The sequence below is a fragment of the Pelophylax lessonae genome (genome assembly GCF_965119305.1).
Source record: "Pelophylax lessonae genome assembly, chromosome: 7".
NCBI lineage: Eukaryota > Metazoa > Chordata > Amphibia > Anura > Ranidae > Pelophylax > Pelophylax lessonae.
In genome coordinates, this window is record NC_138774.1 from 194,918,207 (window position 1) to 194,940,460 (window position 22,254).

The 22,254-nt window shown below is 43.5% G+C and overlaps 2 protein-coding genes across 2 annotated transcripts; one reads left to right on the plus strand and one right to left on the minus strand.

Annotated features, from left to right (window-relative positions):
• Nucleotides 1-726: 726 nt before the first annotated feature.
• FTSJ1 (FtsJ RNA 2'-O-methyltransferase 1) lies at nucleotides 727-20,867 on the minus strand. The gene is made up of 11 exons (XM_082262656.1): nucleotides 20,771-20,867; nucleotides 17,815-17,943; nucleotides 12,618-12,687; nucleotides 11,944-12,043; nucleotides 11,549-11,627; nucleotides 9,806-9,858; nucleotides 7,431-7,484; nucleotides 7,230-7,332; nucleotides 6,123-6,206; nucleotides 5,857-5,960; nucleotides 727-1,057 (listed from the first exon to the last, which is right to left on the minus strand). The coding sequence occupies exons 2-11, from the start codon at nucleotides 17,933-17,935 to the stop codon at nucleotides 842-844; spliced, it is 984 nt and encodes a 327-aa protein (XP_082118782.1). The 5' UTR covers nucleotides 17,936-17,943; nucleotides 20,771-20,867; the 3' UTR covers nucleotides 727-841.
• Nucleotides 20,868-20,923: 56 nt separating this feature from the next.
• On the plus strand, nucleotides 20,924-21,992 carry SFT2D3 (SFT2 domain containing 3). Its single transcript, XM_082262657.1, has one exon. The coding sequence runs from the start codon at nucleotides 20,970-20,972 to the stop codon at nucleotides 21,582-21,584; it is 615 nt and encodes a 204-aa protein (XP_082118783.1). The 5' UTR covers nucleotides 20,924-20,969; the 3' UTR covers nucleotides 21,585-21,992.
• Nucleotides 21,993-22,254: the final 262 nt, after the last annotated feature.

Below are 22,254 nucleotides of genomic sequence, written 5' to 3' on the forward strand. Positions count from 1 at the left end.
ATCTAGGTTTCATAGAACATTGAAAGATAACAACCTTAACTTACATGTTGTGATTGTGGAAAGAGAAGATCCCATCATCTCCTATTTGACTGAGGATGCATTCAAATATGCTGCATTTCAGTTAAGTGTGTGTGTGTTTTTTTTTTGGCACTAACACAGGGCATTGTAAACTTACACTATTGAATACAAGAATATTTGACTTGTTCTTGTGTTGGGACTGTGTTGAATGAGCCCCGACACCCATCACCTGGACCTGGAGGGGAAATATCCCCTGTACATCCAAAACATGAAGAAAAAAAAAAAAAGTTACAGCTGGAACTGGACTTCAACAATTTCACAGCAGCAATCTCCAATCTTTGATGATTTTTCATGACAGCTCTACCCAATCTTTGTTAATTCTGTAGCATTGTAATGTTTCAGCATTTGGCTGGGAATGGAAAATTTGTTAAGGATTTCTCGCCCCCACTTGAGCTCCCTCAGAGATACAAGAAGCTGGCATGTAAATACACTAAACAGCAACACATAAATATCAAGTCCGAGTTGAGCCACCGTTTAAATCCCTGGAAAAGTTTACAGGGAAGACTGTTCTGCAAAACCCCCTTTTTACAATCCCAGAATAGATTACACCCAACCTGGTTGGTTGCCATGAACACACCCTGATTTCTATGCTTTTTGACCTTCCTCTATTAGAAGTCAACTCTTTCCTATAGGAGACCACGCCAGGACTTTATAAACACAGTTAAAGTTTTATTTTATACATTTAAAATTTTAATAAAAAAATGGTTTCTCTGTGTAAAATATAAAGCAATAAAACCTAAAATCCTGGACATCCATGACCTCATCAGGAAGAGATGTTGAGTTTTTGGATGGCCCCACCTTCACAGATGGTATTATCTTCTTCCTCTTTAGCAGTTGATGTGGTGGGCTGATTCAGTGGAGACGGTGGTCGTTCCTTGGCAAGTAGATTGTTCTTTTTTAAAAAGCATGCCTCTTGGTAGGGTGGTTGAATCGGGGGTTGGTTTGGGGGCACGTAACAGTATTCTTTACCCGTGTCCAACTACCGAAAATAAAATTAAACACAATCGAATATGAGGTTGTCACAATAGAAATATATAAAACAAACTACAGCTTATACCAGTAAAATGGTTTCCCTTATCTGTCCCTCCATCTCTAAATATATTGCCCATCCATGCCTATAAAAACCCTCATTTGCCTGTTATTTTTTCAGGCACAAGTTTTTCCATAAAGTTTTCTCTGTGGTGTACAAATCCTGTGCCAAATTTTTTCAAATATGGATATTCACAGATTTAGGGATTTAGAGACTAGGGTATCCTGGTGTTCAGGTTAAGGTGCACCAGTAGTCTACCCATACTGAATAGGGAACAGATTCATGTTACTGAATGGGGCTTAAGCAGTAGGTACCTACCGTCTACTCACTCCCCTGCTTCACCAACTCACTGCTGCTCTATAATGAGTACTTCTGGTTGGGGAGCGCTGGACACTTCCTCTGCTGTCCCACAATGCAGCAGCTGGTGTCCGTAATAAAATTGGGCATAATAAACTATGGTTATAAATTCTAGATACTAAATAAAAAGTTCATAATAATAATAAAATCAGTCTCTTGTGTCTTTGTTCTTCGTGATAAATATGCCCAACACTTATGTGCCAATAATTTGCACACAGGTGACAGGCAAATTTATCATGAAGAACAAAGACACAAGAGACTGATTTTATTAACATTATTATAAGCATTTTATCAACCACTCCCATACCGGGCCAACTCTGGCACTCGCTCCTACATGTAAAATTTATAATTTTTTTGCTAGAAAATTACTCAGAACCCCCAAACATTATATCGTTTTTCTTAGCAGAGACCCTAGGGAATAAATTGGTCGTTACAACTACTAGTTTCATGAATAAAAAAACAAAAAACCAAAAACACTAAAGTTAGCCTAAATTTTTTGTATAGTGAGAAGAGGTGGTGTTACACTGAGTAAATAGATACCTAACATGTCACGCTTTAAAATTGCACACACTCGTGAAATGGCGGTAAACTTGGTACTTAAAAATCTTAAAATTTAAAATCTTTTACAGGTTACCGGTTTAGACTTAGAGGAGATCTTGGGCTAGAATTGTTTGCTCTCACGCTAAAGTTCATGGTGATAGCTCACATGTGTGGATTGAATGCCCTTTACATATGTGGGCGTAACGTACGTATGCGTGCGCTTCTGCCTGCGGGGATGAGGGCATTTTACATTTTTCATTTTTTTTTTTTACACTTTCCCTTACATTTTTTTTTTTGATCACTTTTATTTCTATTACAAGGAATGTAAACATCCCTTGTAAATAGAATAGGGCATAGCAGGTCCTCTTTATGGAAAAATCTGGGGTCTAGGGATCGACCGATTATCGGCAAGGCCAAAATATCGAGGGCTGATATGCACTTTCTCCGATATTGCTGATATTTTCGTGACGTCATTCTGCCTTCTTAGGCTGCCTCCCTCGCCTTGGAGGGCCTCATCTGGAGTCGGAACTAGTCTCGCGGGAGTGTATCACAGCCATACACCCACCAACAGCAGCCGGTGCCAGCCAGCCACCCACAGGCCCTGTACCAGCCAGCCAGCCACAGGCACTGTACCAGCCAGCCACCCACAGGGCCTGTATCTGCCAGCCACCCACACACAGGCCCCGTACCAGCCAGCCACCCACAACCCACAGCCCCTGTGCCAGACAGCCAGCAACCCACCACAGGATACCAGCCAGCCAGCCACCCAAGGGCCTTGCACCAGCCAGCCACAGGCACTGTACCAGCCAGCCACAGCCCCTGTGCCAGCCACCCACCCAAGGATGCCAGCCAGCCACCACCATAGGATGCCAGCCAGCCCCCCACCATCACAGAGTGCCAGTCACCCAGCCACCCACCACAGCGTGCCAGACAGCCAACCGAGGGGTACCAGCAAGCCAGCCACCCACCCACCACAGGGTGCCAGCAAGCCAGCCACCCATCACAGGGTGACAGCCAGCCACCCACCCACCACAGGGTGCCAGCCAGCCACCCACCATAAGGTGCCAGCCAGCCACCCACCATAAGGTGCCAGCCAGCCACCCACCACAGGGTGCCAGCCAGCCACCCACCACAGGGTGCAAGCCAGCCATTAAACATGAAACAAAAATTACCATGTGCAGTACAAGATTTGTGTCAAAAATGGTTTTTATTTTTCAAAACTTTAAATATACAAAATATCGGCCCATATTGGTATGCGGTGGCCAAAATATCGGTATTTACAACGAAAAACCGATATCAGTCGATCCCTACTGGGGTCAATAAGACCCCAGATCTCTCCTCCGGGCTGGAAAGCCAGAGATCATAATGGCAGTATTTACAACTGCCATGCCAGACGTGACGTTATAACATTGAGCCCGTAGAAGCACTAGAAAGCGGGGAGGGGGGATGTCCCCTGCCGCCTGAAAGAACAATCAAGCGGCTGCAGGGATGTACCGGCTGAAAAAAAATTATATCTGAATGATGCCTGCAGCTGCAGGCATCATTCAGATATCCCCACTCAAAGCCCAGTACGTCATATGACGTACTACGGTATAGAAGTGATTAAGTAGTATCTAGTATTTATAAACATAAATTATCTTGTACATTATTAATAAGTTAAAACATTGGGTTTATACAGTATCTCACAAAAGTGAGTACACCCCTCACATTTTTGTAAATATTTTATTATATATTTTTATGTGACAACACTGAAGAAATTACACTTTGCTACAATGTAAAGTAGTGAGTGTACAGCTTGTATAACAGTGTAAATTTGCTGTCCCCTCAAAATAACTCAACACACAGTCATTAATGTCTAAACTGCTGGCAACAAAAGTGAGTACACCCCTAAGTGTAAATGTCCAAATTGGGCCCAAAGTGTCAATATTTTGTGTGGCCACCATTATTTTCCAGCACTGCCTTAAAGTGGTTGTTAAGCCACTATGTGATCTTTACATCATCCCCTCTGTTAGATTACAAACTCTATTCTAGTGCCTGTGCTTTAGTAAAAAAAGCCGATTTCTACTTGATTTCACAGCTCCTATCGATGCTCACGCAACTCCCAGTCTGACATCTTTTTTTTTTAGGGTAACAAACGCTTTACCAGACCTTGGGCATGGAGTTCACGAGTCCTTTTTCACTCCTCCATGACAACCTCATGGAGTTGGTGGATGTTAGAGACCTTGCGCTCCTCCACCTTCCGTTTGAGAATGCCTCACAGATGCTCAATAGGGTTTAGGTCTGGAGACATGCTTGGCCAGTCCATCACCTTTACCCCTCAGCTTCTTTAACTAGGCAGTGGCTGTCTTGGAGGTGTGTTTGTGGTCGTTATGTTGGAATACTGCCCTGCGGTCCAGTCTCTGAAGGGAGGGGATCATGCTCTGCTTCAGTATGTCACAGTACATCTTGGCATTCATGGTTCCCTCAATGAACTGTAATTCCCCAGTGCTGGCAGCACTCATGCAGCCCCAGACCATGACACTCCCACCACCATGCTTCGCTGTAGGCAAGACACACTTGTCTTTGTACTCTTCACCTGGCTGCCTCCACACACGCTTTGCACCATCTGAACCAAGTAAGTTTATCTTGGTCTCAACAGACCACAGGATGTGGTTCCAGTAATCCATGTCCTTAGTATGCTTGTCTTCAGCAAACTGTTTGCGGGCTTTCTTGTGCATCATCTTTAGAAAAGGCTTCCTTCTGGGACCACAGCCATGCAGACCAATTTGATGCAGTGTGCGGCGTATGGTCTTAGCACTGACAGGCTGACCCCCCACCCCTTCATCCTCTGCAGCAATGCTGGCAGCACTCATACGTCTATTTCTCAAAGACAACCTCCGGATATGACGTTGAGTATGTCCACTTAACTTTGGTCAACCATGGCGAGGCCTGTTCTGAGTGGAACCTGTCCTAGTAAACCGCTGGTCTTGGCCACGGTGCTGCAGCTCAGTTTCAGGGTCTTGCCAATCTTCTTATAGCCTAGGCCATCATTACGTAGAGCAACAATTGTTTTTTCAGACCCTCAGAGTTCTTTGCCATGAGGTGCCATGTTGAACTTCCAGTGTCCAGTATAAGAGAGTGAGAGCGATAACATCAAATTTAACACACCTGCTCCCCATTGACACCTGAGACCTTGTAACACTAACGAGTCACATGACAATGGGGAGGGGAAAATGGATAATTGGGCTCAATTTGGACATTTGCACTTAGGGGTATACTCACTTTTGTTGCCAGCGGTTTAGACATTAATGGCTGTGTGTTGGGTTATTTTGAGGGGACAGCAAATTTACACTGTTATACAAGCTGTACACTCACTACTTTACATTGTAGCAAAGTGTAATTTCTTCAGTGTTGTCACATGAAAAGATATAATAAAATATTTACAAAAATGTGAGGGGTGTACTCACTTTTGATACTTTACACATATTATTGGTTTATGTAGTACTTTCTATTTTTGCGCACTTTATTGTTTTGAATGCATATTAGCAGCACTGCATCATTTTTTTCTAAGTCTATGCACTATGTAGCTGTGGGAACACTATTAGGTGCAGGCAGCCGCTATCACTTCAATTTGTTAACCTACACATATTTATACACCGATAAGAGGTAGTGCAGGAGTATATTTTTTATGATGTCTGGGCTGCCAGTTTCAAGTTCTGTAATGTGGCAGTAGGTGGATTGTGCACTTTCGCAGCCAGACTTGGCAGCAAATCAAAGCTGCTAAGGAGTGCATGGAGAAAGTTGCCTATAATTCATAGAGTAAAATGAACCTGTTACTTTGTCCAGTATGAAAATTTACGAGAGTCATTTACCTGAAGAGGGTAAGTCATATCAGAGTCATAGGCGCTCAGGTCTCCACAGGCCAGGAAAGGCACAATAACACGGTTAGGACCTTCTAGCTGGTTAAAATCGACATCTAATAAACGAAAAGACCACAAATCTAAATACAGCTTAGTTGAAGAAGATCTACTTTGTTGAACTAATATTCAGTTCCATTTTAGGAATAAATATTCAATTTTGGTCTGGCTCCCATACTGCTTCAACGTCCAGATTTAGGATGTGTAAAAGCTGCACTCACCATAACAGTGGTCCAGAAGGGGATTGGACATATTGGGTATGTAGCCATCTGGTGGGCTGTAACCTTGGCACACTACAAACGCTTCTGTATAAGGAAAAACAAAATGGCAACAAAATAAGTCATGAAGAGAAGATGTGAAAGGTTTAGTCCACTCAAAAGTGGTATTTTAGTTGTAGAGCCTGGATAGCTGAGTTAGCACCTCTCTTCTTAGATGTTTTAGATGGTGATCCGTTGCTACTCCAACGGATCACCATGCAATCACTTCTAACTCTGTTCCTGTCCACCTGGGAGTTTTCGCTAGCCTCTGAGGGTTCAACCTCCTCCTGTTGCATTTTCCATAATCTAGACCAGTGGTTCTCAACTCCGGTCCTCGGGACCCACTAACAGGCCAGATTTTAGGTATTACCTTGTGTAGATGCAGACTAGAATACTGCAATCACTGAGCAGAAAATGAGATTACCTGTGATGTAATTTAGTTATCTTGCAAACCTGGCCTGTTAGTGGGTCCTGAGGACAGGAGTTGAGAACCACAGATCTAGACTAAAGCCTCTCTCACACCATGTTTCAGACACAGCAGTTTTTCTGCACGTGTTGTGCAAGGGCAGGACTAAAACAAAACTAGTATCACGTACAGATTTGTCTCTGCACAGGAACCTGCAACATGCATAAAACTCACTAAGGTGTGCATGATAACTTATGTGAACTCGTGTCTCTGCAAGTAAAATCTGCAGTTTTTTTCCATCAGTTTTCTGCATGTATGGTGTGAATGAGGCCTAAATCAAACATCCAGCATAGAGGGTGGAAACCCCTCATAATGGGCACAGTAATTGTGTACAGCTGGGAAATCAGCTCAAAGATCTCACCAAGAGTCCATGAGCAGTCTAGGAAACTTTGATTTAAAGTAGATGTAAACACTAACTGAATGGCAATTTGTCTTAATAAAATCCTTTTGCCATTTCAGTAGATTTTGCAGCCACTTCTGGGAGTCAGGAAGTAGCAGGTACTAGCTATTGTCACGGGTTCCCTTGAATCCATCATCTAGTTTGCTAATAATTTAACACAGAGCTCAGTCTCTGCTCCCAAACCAAAACTACAAATGCAACCCACCAATGCTGGAGTTTCGACTACTTCTGGGCTTGGCGCAGGTCACATCTCGAAAGAAGATCTTCAACTGGGAGTACAGTAAGGTGACATCTTTCCCCCGAAATATCTTAAAACATAAGACACCATCTTACTAATCAAACCACTTCCGATTTATATTTAACTGTGCAAAGGCAACAAAAGTAAATTTTCCATCATAGTACCCACCTTAGCAACAAAAGTCCCTCCTTTCCTTAGGACATGAGTGGTGATGTTCAGAGCCTGTGGTAAAAGATACTATGAAAAATACATTTTTGCTGCAAAAGACAAACTTGTGGCATGCCTACAATTTTTAACAGAAAAAAACTGAACAAGAAAAACATCATTATGTGTCATATAAAAACAAATTATACTGCGCTTGATCAAATAGAAAAGTGGATTACAATAACAGCTGCTAGCATAAAAAAGTTGTTGTACCGCAACTCAAAAAACATAAAAACAAAGTACGCAGCGCTTATTAAAGTAATCACAAAGATCATCAATAGTTGAAGTAATGATATGCACAGTACATCAAAAACAGTGACTATAAGCATTGAATAAAGTCCATATGGAAAGGAGTCCAATAGGAAGTCCAAAACCCAAGTGTTGAATAAGAAGATATGACCTCCACCAATCACCAAGTGAGTATGGCCTCTTACCATAATCAGATGATCCCCATTACAGGGATCTCAAACGCTATTAATAAGGACTCCTCACACACCACAGCATATGGACCAGTAGATAATATCCGCCAACAGGAAATGCCTCTGAGTGCTCAATCCCGGTCCTCTCAGGGGAGTGTCAATGGACCCAATCAGCATGTAAAACAGGAAAAACTCCTCATAGTGCAGTATGTTCAAACAACAACACTTTATTGATTGAAAAGACAATAAAACACTCACATGTTAATCGATGTATAAGGCATTAGAAGTCAATATCCTGTGGGGGACTCACAGATGGACAGTGTGGTAGCTGTAGCCATGTAGCCTCTACCTCCAAAAGGATAGACGCTGGAAGGTGTTCATTCGGTGGACATCACCGGTCCCCTACCGGTTTCGTCAGATCCTGATGTCATCAGGGGGCGTGGCCTAACACAGCCGATCACCCGCACTAAATGGCCCAAAGAAACGAAAGGGGAGGAGCAGTATGCGTTCCAGCCAACTCCCCCCTTCCGCCACCGCTAACCACACAGTAAAGGTAAAGGAAGTACTTGGCATATCGTCCCGGAAGCTCTAACCAGGGGCCAATCAGGAGGTACCATCACGGGACCAATCCGGAGAAATCAAGGCACTTCCATTAACCAATCAATGCCTCTATGCACAAAGGCAACTACATCCAATAGGAAAAGAGAGACAGAAAAACTAAAGGAAATAGAATGCCAGTGTGCAGCGGCATGAGTGAGACTCACTAGAAGGAAAAGGAGATTCAAACTAAACTAAAATCCTTGCTCTATAAACACAAGAGCAGGAAACTAAACCATCCCCGTTCCAGTGACAATAGTAGCACCTGCCAGTACATAATCATTCAACACTTGGGTTTTGGACTTCCTATTGGACTCCTTTCCATATGGAATTTATTCATTGTTTATAGTCACCGTTTTTGATGTACTGTGCATGTCATTACTTCAACTATTGACGATCTTTGTGATTACTTTAATAAGCGCTGCATACTTTGTTATTGTGTGTCATATGTCAGATGGGAATTCTTTCAGATACCCTCATACATGAGCCCCATTTGTGAATATTTTTTTTAGAAGATGGTCTGCAATAAGGACCAATATGACTGATGTAAATCCCCACTGTGGGCCACTGTGGAGGACCCCACTGCATGGGTTAAATGCTGTGTACTGATAACCGTTTATTGGCTGAAGGTGGAATTTTATATGCATGTGAAACACAATGAGTTTGCATCTATTTCATGCTGCACAATTATGTTTTAATTTAAAATTTTCTATTGTATTTCTGGAGTCTGCACATATTTAGCACTGCACAATTCTGTATTGATTCTTTATTGTTTATGCTTGTGAAACACATATTGGTGTTAGCTGCCTTGTGCGCTGAGACAATTTTTATTGTAATTAATACAAATACTTCCCTTATTTCTCACTTCCCTAAAAGCCAGTGCTCTTCTTTGCTTTCAGGCTAAAGATGGGCACTCAGCGAATGTACATACAATGCAGGACTGCGGATTCTGCTTTGTACCTGATAAAGGCAGAGAGCTGCAACCAGCTGGGCAGCAAAGAGAAGTGGCTTTGGGGGATTGGTTGCACAGAGAGAAGTAAGCCCAGGGAAGTAATATGGAAAGAATTTGTACTTTTATTCTTTCTCCCCTTGCCAAACAAGCATTTAACCCATGCGGTGTGAGGGGGACCCACTACATGGATAAATAAGGTTCAGTACACAGTACAGTGGAATAAACCAGAATAATATAGTTTATTTAAAAAATAAATTTTTCTACTGAAATGGAATGTATTAATGTCTTTGAATTCTGCAATCCTGCACATAACACTGATTTATAAATAAGAATATTTACTTTCCCTCAGCTATAAGTGGACTTAGACTCACCGCAAGCAGAAGCTGAGCTTGGATGTATTCATCAATGTCATGTAGGCCAGTAACTACAGGACAAAAGACAGATTACATTAGAAACATGGCCCGTGGCACATAACCCTCACCAACAACCTCACCTGCCAAACAGAAAGGGTGATGTGACAGACACTAGAAGGCCTTTTTTTTTTTTTTTTTTTTATAAGGAGTGCTTTTAGTAATAGCAATCCCACCCTTTACTTCACAAAAATGTTTAGGATATCATTCTCAAGTAAAAATAGCAATATTTTATGTCCATCCAGTGCATATAAAATCAGCTGAAAAGTAGACTGCCAATTATAGAGCATAGGGAAATAAAAACAAAACATTTTTTGTTTTTAGCAGCTAAAATCACTTTTGAATCTGCATGGATAAGTGCAGTTATTGATCTTGCCTTGATGAAGCACAAAATCACCTGAATCATGCTGAACGAAAAGATTGCGAGTGTCTTACGGGACAAGCAATTGCGTTTTAAGAAAAATGTGGTCTCCCTGGCTTAGCTAATCGCAGGTACCAGACATGCAGCATTCGAAAGAGTATGACCCCTGGGCGGAACCACCTTATTTCTTTTCTACCTTAGACCTACTATTCTCTTTTCCATTCTCCTCCAGTATCTGTCTATTCTTTGATTTCCTTTTTTCATGTACATGATACTCTTGGTACGAGTAGAGGGGTCCCTGGACTCAATTACCTGGTCGAACAGATGTTTCTATCCAGACCTAGGATGTTACTGGTTATAAGATGGAAGTATTGCTGTTTTATAGAGCTTTTCACTAATGTTAAGTACTAAATGTGCCCTAGGTTTTAAGGGCTTTTATATCTTCTATTTGAAAAGGCAATGTTTCCCTCCCAAATAGCATCCTGCACATCATAGAACTGGTGTGAGTCGGCCTACACCAGCTACCTAGACTCCTAATTAAAAAAATAGTGGGCAGTCCAACTTTGTTACTTGTTGCCTTATTATGCGTACCAATGTTACTGTGTATGTAACAATAGCAAGTTACTATTGTTGCTATATTTTGTATTTCTTCTTATATCTTGGAAAGAAAAAAACTTAATAACAATTGAAACAGAAAATAAAACAAAAAAAATGACACCATTGAGGTCAAACTTTTGTGGTGGTGCACTGCGGTGCCATTAGTTTTGAATGGAACTCTACACACCAAGGCAAAGCAGTTGGGCTGTAGCGGCGCACACCGTGCTTTGCAGTGCATTTCTGGAAAATGGATCAGGAGCAGTTTTGGCCATGCCAGTCTGTGAACCTGGCTTTAAAGCTGCACTCCAGGAAAGTAAATAACACTTAAAACACAGCTGATTTTTTTTACTGGCTGTTTGGCCAGTCTTGTTGATGATTTAAGTATCCCTGCCATATAGCATAACCAGATCCCTGACCTCTTTGCAGACTCAATTGCAGTTATGAAGTAGATTGGTCCAAGACCCACCCTGGTCTGTCAATGCACAACAAAATGGAAGCAGTATAGAAATTAAGTAATCACTCTGTCCCCTCCGACTAACTTGTTCACTGATTTTGCACTATGCAAAATAATAGAGCCTGATTGGTTCCTAGCACTACACTTCTGGCCCCAGGTCTGAGTGCTACTATAAAAAGGATCACAGAAGGGGAATAGAGACATTTTAACCTCTAATAATAGACCTCTATACATAGCAGAAGTCAAGTGACGGCCATGGTAAGAGGGTGCTGGGGAAAAAGTGCTTAATTACCATCTGGTGCCCCATCACACACAACAAGGTCCGCTGGCTGCCCCTCAAAGTGACGTATTATCTCATTAGCTGTGGAAACCTGAAAGCAGAAAACCAAAATAGGTTGCAGTTAATGACCACATACCTCTTTTTATCATCTCTTGGTGAAGGTATTAATAATTACAGGGCTTATTTCTACTTTTTATTCCTGGCTCTGTTGGACACCGATAGTGCTTCACCTCCTACAAAGGTTACGAGCCTCCTTTATTATAAAATGGTCTGACCTGCCCATAGCAACCATATTTAATGCTTTCAGGCCATAGTAAAGAGATTACTGATTATTTGCTAGAAGCAAAACTGGCATTTCACATAAACAAAACTGAAGATTGCATTTGGTCCCTCACAACAGACAGTACCTTAGTAATATCTCCTTGAATTTGAATAACCCCAGGTAGTGGAGCCATGGCCTGTAGATCCACCGCAACAATCTTCACCTCTGACGTCTCATCATTAGCCCTAAATAGACAAGGGAAGACATATTCCTTCAAGTGACTCTGTTGCCACTAAAAGTTTTGGATGGGGTTTTGCTTTAAAGTTATTCTATCACCACCTTTTTTTTTTTTTTTTTTTTAATAAAAGCATTCAGAAATAATACTTACCACCCTAATAGGTGGTGATTCCTATCTCAACTCTCTTAAAGAGCAACAGAAGCTGAAAAATCTTCAGCTTTCACCACACTTTTGGGTGTGCGAGATCCCCGTGTTCCTTGTGCTATGGTTGTACAGAACACATTAGTGACTGGCGTAGGGCTTGACAGGTGGGACTAAACATCCATTACACCTGGAAGCCTGTCAGATGCTGAAGATTCTTCAGCCACTGTCTCGGTTCAGGAAAGCAAAGATAGGAGTCTCCTAACGTCTAGTATTATGGATCCTTTTTAATTTTTTTATGACAGAGCAATTTTAAAAATCACACTCTAGACAAAACTTTGACATTTTTTTTTCCAGTTTTTGACAGGACAGAACCTTGATTTGGCTGTTATTACCATTCATTTACTTATTGGGGAAATATCTAAGAAAAATCAATTTACCTGAGCTTTCTGCTGAGAACCTGACTCCAACTGCCAGGTGCTGCACACAGGTCGACGGCTCTCTGTACACCTGGCAGACAGACATATCTCAAGTCACTTCCATAGTCTCATGTTAGACCAATGGCACTAAATTCCAGATATTTATAAATGATATGATCTGAACCATGCAGCCAACATGATTTCTCATTTACAAGCGCATGTACACAGAACTGTGTGAGTTTAGTCTTAAGAGTATGGATTTGTTTGTTTTTTAAAATTCCTACTTACCTAGTTGGATGCAGAATTCATGCAATGCTGCATTTGTCCCCTGCCATCTCTAAGGGTGAGAACTGAGCAATCAAACACTGTTGATTGCCCATTTCTCTCCGCTGCTCTGAGCAGAGAGCCATGACTGTCAGTCTCTGGCTCTCTGCTCTGCCCCTCCAGTGCTCACTGAAGCGCTGGGCTGTGGAAGCGGCGGGAGTGGCTGGCTCAGGCTCTCAACGGCTCATTAAGAGGCTGAGCCAGGTGCCAGTCTAAACTTCTGGGTGCAAAGTACAAAAGTATGGTCGCAATCTTACCCCAGCCAGCCAGGACAGGCTCTGTACCGTCAGCTGACGTGCGCTTTTGGCTGAAAACAGGTCACAGGGGTGCAGAACGATCTGCACTCCTGTGATCCACAGGAGAAGTACAGCCAAACAAGCTTTGACTCTACTTCTCACTTATAATTCACCTAGCCTCTAAAAATAACACAAATAACTTTTCCAGTTCAAAAGCTGAACTTAAAGCAAACTGCTAAATCCACAATTACATAAATAAGTCTTAACGTGAAAAACTAAACCCCCCTATTCTTTACAGCCAAAGAAACTGCCAGCTCTCTCTGTCTGCTCTACAGTTGACACGGTGCTGCACATGTGATTACCTAGAACACCAGCCATTTGATGGCTTGACAGTTTGGTTGGGAGCTGACATAAGCACACTAGTAACTGGCCTGTTTCACACAAGCTTCAATTTGTATAAGAGCAGTGTGAACAGCAAGCTTTTACAAAGCATTTACAGAGCTTGTGACAAGTAAAGTACCATTTAACTTCAGTTTGCAAATGTTAGACACAGACCCTAATGTGAGTATAGATTGCCAATTTAAACAAGCTGCTATCAGGCTTCAGCACTACTTGAAACTTATTAAAAGTCTGCTAGCAGCTTGTTCAACCCCTTGGCCCTTTAAAGGGTTTAGCATGACAGGAGGCGGGGATATGATCATGTGACCGACGTGATTGGTTGTCACATGATCGGCCGCTTGGCCCACCCGCCCAGACGTCGCATATTTGCACATGGCCAGCACCAAAGGATTAGTGACAATCAGCAAACGCACACTAATAGATATATAGATAAATATCTCACACATTTACAAACAAGAGCTATAGGGCTCTTTAAGGGCTTAGAGAAAGCTGCTCAAAGCTTGCTGAAAGTTTCATAAAAGCTTGCTGTTCAAATTGCTTCTATACAGATGCATCTAAAAAAATTAGAATATCAATTAATTTTTAACAGTAATTAAATTAAAAAAAGTGAAAGTCATATTTTATGTAGATGCGTTACAGAGTGATATATTTCAAGCATTTTTTTTTTTTTTTTTTTTTTACATTTTGATGATTATGGCTTTCAGCTAGTGAAAACCCAAAATTTTGTATCTTAGAAAATTAGAATATTACATAAGACCAATTAAAAAAAAAAAAAAAAAAGATTTTTAATACAGAAATGTTGGCTTACTGAAAAGTATGACTATGTATGGTATAGTATGCACTATACCAATACTTGGTCAGGGCTCCTTTCGCATGAATTACTGCAGCTAGGCATGGAGGCGATCAGCCTTTGGCACTGCTGAGGTGGTATGGAAGCCCAGGTTGCTTTGAAAGTAGCTTTCAGCTCTTCTGTATTGTATATATATGGTTCTGGTGTCTCTCATCTTCCTCTTGACAATACCCCACAGATTCTCTATGGGGTTTAGGTCAGGCGAGTCTGCTGGCCAATCAAGCACAGGGATACCATGATCATTAAACCAGGTATTGGTAGTTTTGGCAGTGTGGGCAAGTGCCAAGTTCTGCTGGAAAACAAAATCCCCATCTCCATAAAGCTGGTCACCAGAGAGAAGCATGAAGTGCTCTAGATATTCCTGGTAGAGGGCTGTGCTGACTATGGACTTGATAAAACACAGTGGACCAAAACTAGCAGATAAACATGGCTCCCCAAATCATTACGTACTGTGGAAAATTTAGCATTTAATTTATAAATTGAGGCTTCTGAGTCTGGAGGAAGAGTGGAGAGGCACAGAATCCAAGCTGCATGAGGTCCAGTGTGAAGTTTCCACAGGCAGTGATGATTTGGGAAGCCATGTCATCTGCTGGTGTTGGTCCACTGTGTTTAAAGTCTAAGATTAGACACTAAGTGCAAAGTCAGCGTAGCCCTCTACTAGGAAATTCTAGAGGACTTCATGCCCCCCCTCTGCTGACCAGCTTTATGGAGATGCTGATTTAATTTTCCAGCAGGAGTTGGCACCTGCCTACACTGCCAAATGTACCAACACCTGGTTTAATGATCATGGTATCACTGTGCTTGATTGGCCAGCAAACTCGCCTGACCGAAACCCCATAGAGAATCTGTGGGGTATTGTAAAGGGGAAGATGAGAGACACCAGACCCAACAATGCAGATGAGCTGAAGGCTGCTATCAAAGCAACCTGGGCTTCCATAACACCTCAGCAGTGCCACAGGCTGATCGCCTCCATGCCACGCCACATTGATGTAGTAATTCATGCAAAAGGAGCCTCGACCAGGTGTTGGTATAGTGCATACTATACTGCACATGGACATTCTTTTCAGTAAGCCAACATCTTTGTATTAAAAATCCTTTTTTTTTTCCTTGGCCTTATGTAATATTTTAATATTTTGAGATACTGAAATTTGGGTTTTTACTAGCTTGAAATATTTTACTCTGTGTGTAACACATCTATATAAAATATATCAGTTTCACTTTCTGAATTAAATTACTGAAATATATTAACTTTTTGATGAGAGTCTAATTTTTTAAGATGTACCTGTACAAGCTGAAGCCCATGTGAAACAGGCCTAACAGTTATCATTCAAATTAAATTAAATTGGTGGGTTTAGTTCCACTTGAATTCATAAAGCTTTACCACAAGGATAATGAGCTCCCTTTTAGCCATGTAAATGTAATTTCCAAATCCTTTTAGACTGAACCAAAAAAAAACGGTCACTTTTAGGAAAATAAAGATTTTAAACCTGGTGTGTTAGCTTTGAGCGAATATCGTTTTACCTGTCAAATAATTTCGAATTCCCCCCAGACAGTTCATTATGAGATGTAAACAATCTTCAAAGGAGAAAAACTGTAACTGTATAGACTTTGTGACATATATAAAAAAATACCAGCAAAAAATATAATATTTATATAACTGGGGACCTTGCCAATATTAAGAATACATTCTCTATGTAGAGCAGAACTGAAGGTATTATCCCTCATTGGCATCTTCTACCCGGGTGCTGGTCTTCCGGCATCTCCAAGCACGGTCCATAAAGACATGGAGGAGTGAGTTTGGGGTGGAGGAACTTGACTGGCCTGCTCCACCCCAAACTCACTCATCCATGTCTTTATGGACCTTGATTTGGGCACTGGTGCGTATTCATGTTAGAACAAGAAGGGGCCATCCCCAAATGATTCCCACAAAGTTGGTAGGATCTTATTGTCCAAAATGTCTTGGTATGCTGATGCTTTAAGGAGCTCCCTTCACTGGAACTAAGTAGCCAAGCCCAACCCCTGAAAAACAAACCCACACCATACCATATAATTGTTGAAGGCGCCAACCCTGTTAAGATGAAATAATCAAAATCATAACTGCCATCCCTTTAAATGTGATGAAACCCACACCACAATCCTCCCTCCACCAAATGATTTGGACCAGTGCACAAAGCAAGGTCCATAAAGACATGGATAAGCAAATTTGGGGTACAGGAACTTGACTGGCCTGCACAGAGTCCTGACCTCAACCAGATAAAAAAACCTTTGGGAGCAGAGACTTTAAGCAAGGCCTTCTTGTCCATCATCAGTGCCTGACATCACCAATCCGCTTCTGGAAGAATGGTCAACGATTCCCATAGACACACTCCTAAACCTTGTGGACAGCCTTTTCAGAAGAGTTGAAGCTGTTATAGCTGCAAAGGGTGGGCCAACTCAGTATTGAACCCTACAAACTAAGACTGGGATGCCATTAAGGTTCATGTGCGTAAAGGTAGGTGTCCCAATACTTTTGGTAATATAGTGTATATACACCTTAACATACAGCTTATTCTTAAAGCGGAGTTCCACCCAAAAGTGGAACTTCCGCTTTAGGGAGTCCTGACCCCCTGACATGCCACATTTGGCATGTCATTTTTTTTGGGGGGGGGAGCGGGTACCTAGTTTTGACAGGCACCCGCTCCCACTTCCGCTCGGAGCGCCGCGGCGCCCTGAACGGAAGTTCTCCTCTCCCCCTCCCTCCCTGCAATCTTCTGGGACACGTCAGAGGTCCCAGAAGATTGCCGGCCAATCAAGACGCGCAGCGCAACTCGCGCATGCGCAGTGGGTACCCGGCTGTGAAGCCGTAAACTGTCACAGCCGGGTGCCCACAGCAGTGATGCCGGCGCCGAGGGAGAGGATCGAGGCTTCGGGCGGCCGCATCGCTGGACCGTTGGACAGGTGAGTGAATGGCTGGAACTCCGCTTTAAGCCCTTTTCTTTTTACACAGCCCTGTCAGACAGCACAGCTGGGTGGTTATCTGATTTTTCTCTACTGCATACAAGCACTACAGCTTGGACGCATTCATGCCCCCAGTCTGTGATTGGACAGTAAAGGACCAGCAACAGACTGATAAAGTTATCTCTTTGTTCACTCTGTGCTCTTCTTCTGTCAACATGTTCCTTTTCAGCACACCTGATTGGCCTGTACTGCTTACCCTTCCTCTCCTGAATGAACAGCGACTCCAACCAACTTAGATGCAGTCACTGTTCAGGTATTCAGAAATCCATGGATGCTGCGGCTGTCTGAATACAGTAGCAGGCAGTGGACATTCCTTCATCCATGCTGTTTAGTGGGCCAAACAAAAGAAACCCGAATGTGTAAGCAGCTTAACACAGTGCAGTACCTCATAAAAGCTCTAACAACGCAGTACCTTGAAAGAGTTGGTATTCCTCATCCAGCTGAAGCAGTTTGAATGCACTTCGCGCTCTCCAGCCTTCCTCTTTCGCCAAGCGGTAATAAATATCCCGCTTGTCTTTTGATGATCGCCCCATTAGGAATTCTAAAGAGAAAAACTTGTTAAAAAAAAACAAAAACAAAGGAGGTGTGCACTTTAACTGCGTGGAAGGAAGCACAGAAAGAGCATACAAAATCCTTGAAAATATTGTTCTTGACCAAATAAAAGACAGTCAGTCACCCTGTTCATTCACAACCAGTTGATCCTCACCTTGGCCATGCTCGCTCCCCGACTGCATCATTGAAGTCACCCCCCCACCACAATAATGGTTCCCCCAAACAGTTAGGCCCCTTTCACATGGTGGGGATCAATCGGGTCCGCCTGTCATTTTTTTTTAGGCAGATCCGATCGGACCATCCATTGCCCTCTATGGAGAGGTGGGTGTAAACAGACAGGTGTCCGTTTATCTCCGGCAACATCCAATCCGCACTGCTAAAAACAGACAGATGGGGGATTTGTTTCCCATCCTTCTGGCGGATCGGATGACAGTTGGATGTAAATGGATATATATATTCGCCCATAGAGGGAAGTGTGCAGTGTCTGCTCTGCATAAGGGGAGCGGACACTGACCTGTCACCTGCTTGCTCAGCAGGGATTAGCGGACAGATCTCCCGCTGAGCAGGCTGAGACCGCCCATGTGAAAGAGCCCTTACTTTCAAGGCAAGCTTTGAAAGATAACTGTTACAGTTATTAGCGTGCTTATGTTTGCTCTCAACCATATGGTCAAGCTATCAAATGGCTGGTGTCACAATGGATCACATATGCAGCACCATAGCATCTGCAGATCAAATAGAGGCTACAGTAGCAGCTTCCTCGGCTGTAAAAGATAAGATCGATTAGTTCTGCTTTTACGGCATATTTAAAAATTCTGAGCTCCGGGCAAAAAAATAAAATCCTTTCAACCCCACCGCAGTGGTTCAAGAGGTTGAAAACCCCTTGAAGAAAAAATAAATAAATAAAAAAACCTGTAAGACAAAAGCATAAAGAGCGAATATGCATCCCATACAAGCTCATTATGAAATACTTACCTTAGAACTAAGCCCTTCCAACGGTGCCCACTCACCCCTGAGACAGCTGATAATCTTCCGTGGTGTTTCTTGCTGGCTCCGGCGCCTTGAATGGCCGAAGCCCTGATGATGTCACTCCCGCGCATACATGCATGAGCCGCTGTTTACGGCACAGGGTCTGAAGGTCCGGCAGGGTAAGCTGGACCTTCAGAGTGCATGCGCGATGACATAATCGGCTGCATGCACTCTGAATATCTCCTACACTATGCAAGCTTAAGAGATATTTACAGTACCTACAGGTAAGCCCTATTATAGGCTTAACTGTAGGTACAAGTGGTGTAACAGAGCTTACAACCACTTTAAATACATATGTCTAGGGTAGCAATAAAAAAACTAAACTTTTCAATTACCTGTTCCGGTGTAATGTTAAAAAACCCTACCTCGTGAAAATTCCCTACCCTCGTCACTTCCTGTTTACAAACATCATTGAACAGCTGAGCAGCTTAGCAGTGCGCATGCTCACAGCTCCGGAGGGTAGGGAATTCTCACGGGGCAGTGTTCTGTAACGTTACACCGCATCAGCTGTTGCCGCGGGTACATTAAAACATCTCGGCTGCAACATGATCTCTGCTCCGTGATTTATATTTTCATAGACCCGCCGCCGCTTTTACATTTAGTAGCCGAGATCAGGGAAGTGACGGGTAGGAGCGGAGATGATTTCATGTTGCAGCCGAGATGTTTTAATGTACCCGCGGCAACAGCTGATGCGGTGTAACGTTAAATATCCCTACCCTCTGGAGCTGTGAGCATGCACACTGCTAAGCTGCTCAGCTGTTCAATGACGTAGGTGCATCGGAAGTGACAAGGGTAGGGAATTTTTGCGGGTAGGGTTTTTTCACGGAACACCGGCTCCCGCAGGCTGCCTACAACTCCTTCTCCCCCATGCTCCAGCAGCTGCAGGACTTCTGACATCCTCAAAGACGATGCAGGGCCTCTAGCTTTGCATGGGACTTGATGAGTCGGAGGTACAGTCCACAAATTGGAGCATAGGGGAGAAGAGAAGATTGAAGGCTGCCGGGAGGGGGGGTTTGGGGGGATCAGGTAAATAAAGGTACTTTTCCTGGTACCCTAGACAATTTATTTTATTTTTTTCCTGGAGATTGGTTCTAAAGTGGAACTAAAAGGAAGGTAAACAAAACCTAAAAAAACAAAACCTTTTGATTTGGAGGAGTTGCTCTCTTCACAGACCACCGGCAGCCTATACACTACAGAACAAGGCCAGTTGCCTGTTTTCACAGAACACCGGGTAAGGAGGTAAAAAGTTGTTGCTGCCTTAGAGGCAGCCATGTTGTTGGTTAGTAGCGGGCGGCCTAACAGTATCCACTCATTATAGTGTGTACAGACTGCCGGTGGTCTGAGAAAACTTCAACTCATCCAAATCTCCAATTACTGCTGCTGTAGAGTTGTGGTGACGTGGTTTGCGATTTTGGGAAGTTGGAGTTTTCGGCAGAACACCGGCAACGTAAGCGGAGCTTTGCATGCACAGCTCAGTTTACATTGTCAGGGAAGACATCAAGCAGGTAGGTAGGGGCATTTTATTGCAGAAGAGACATCTGACAAAACATAAACACCTGACAAAAATGTTAAATCTTCACCCACTCTATCCAAAGCTTGATATGGACTTCAGGAACTCCGCTTTAATGCTGCTGAGATCGGAGTCACACAGAGGAAAAGGTGAAGGACCATAGGGCCCCAGAGGCTCCCAAGTTGCTGAATGTCTGCAGAAGGTCAGGATTTCCATAAATTGGGTAGATGGGGTTCCTGGGCAGAACTGTAGCAGTCCTTATCACGCGGAGCACACTCACCTACTGCTTTCTGAACCTGCGCTGGAAACAGTCAGACGGACAAATGCAAACACCACGCACCCGTACCTTGTTAGGTCTCCAACAAAATGGCCGCCAGCAAATCAGATACAAACCTCTAGCGGCGACCGCTATGTACGGTGGCCTGGATGTTTTCGACAATCTTTATTTACACAGAGACAAAGGCGGAAGTGTCGCCGCTATGGCGGATCTTGGTAGACAGTTGCAGGAGTACGTTGCTCAAAATAAAGCTGGAAATAGTGGCAGTGCTTCCTCGGTGTCCTCATCCTCAGGGGAGCGCTCAGAAGGGGGATGGAAGGCCTGGCTCTCCCCTCCCAGCACTGGATTGTCCTGGTCATGGACTCCTGTGGATCCAGACCCTCTGCTGCCAGGGATGTCAGGGTCTCAGCGGCTGATTGGAGCTGCACTGTGTGCAGGAATGGCTGTGTTGTGTTTCGCCCTTGCGGGTCTGTATGTGCCTCTGCTGCTGCTCCGCGCCCGGAAATTTGCCATGTTGTGGTCCATGGGGTCCGCCCTGGGCCTGTGCGCCGCCGCCCTGCTGCGGGGCCCCAGTCGACTGCTTCGAGAGCTTGATCCATGGTTCCTGCTGTATATGGTGGCACTTGGTGGGACGCTGTATTCCGCACTGGGGATCCGCAGTACTTCTCTCACTGTACTGGGGGCAGTCGCACAGATCATCACCGGAGCCGCCCTGTTTTTGGGGATGCTCCCAGGCGGAGCCGCAGGAAGACGGTATATCAGTGGACTTTGTGGAAGCCTGGTGAGGAAAGGAGTCTCCAAAGCCCTGCCAGTGTGAAGCGTCACCCATGAACACCAGGAGACCACCATGGCGGACTAAAGGCTCTGCTTTGGTGTTCATTTTTGGAAAAAAATCTCCAAAACCATACCAGTGTGAAAAACAACCCATAAAATCCAAGGGACTGCTATGGGGCCCACGCTGGACTAAGGACTTTTCTCAGTTCATTTTAAAAAATTCGTCTTCAAACCCAACAAGTGTGAGGAATCGCCCATGAACACCAGGAGACCACTATGAAACCCATGCCGGACTAAGGGCTCTGCTCTGGTGTTCATTTTTGGAAAAGATTCTCCAAGACTATACCAGTGCGAAATCTGACCCATAAAATCCAAGATACTGCTATGGGGCCCACGCTGGACTATGGGCTCTGCTTAGTTCATTTTGGGAAATGAGTCTTCAAAGCCCTGCAAGTGTCCAAGAGACTGTCATGGGACCCATGCCGGGATAAGGGCTCTGCTCTGGTGTTAGGTTCCTGAGATTCCAGTGTGAACCTGAGATTACTTTAAAGCCCTGCTGTGGTTGAGACTCTTCTTGGATTTATCAAAAACACAAAGACTTGCCCTCCTAATGGTTTAACCATTTTCCTTAACTATGCAGTAAACTTGAGTAGTTAAAATGGAATTCCAGGATAGCCCTAACTTCTACTAAAACTGTCCCCTCCCCCTTCCTA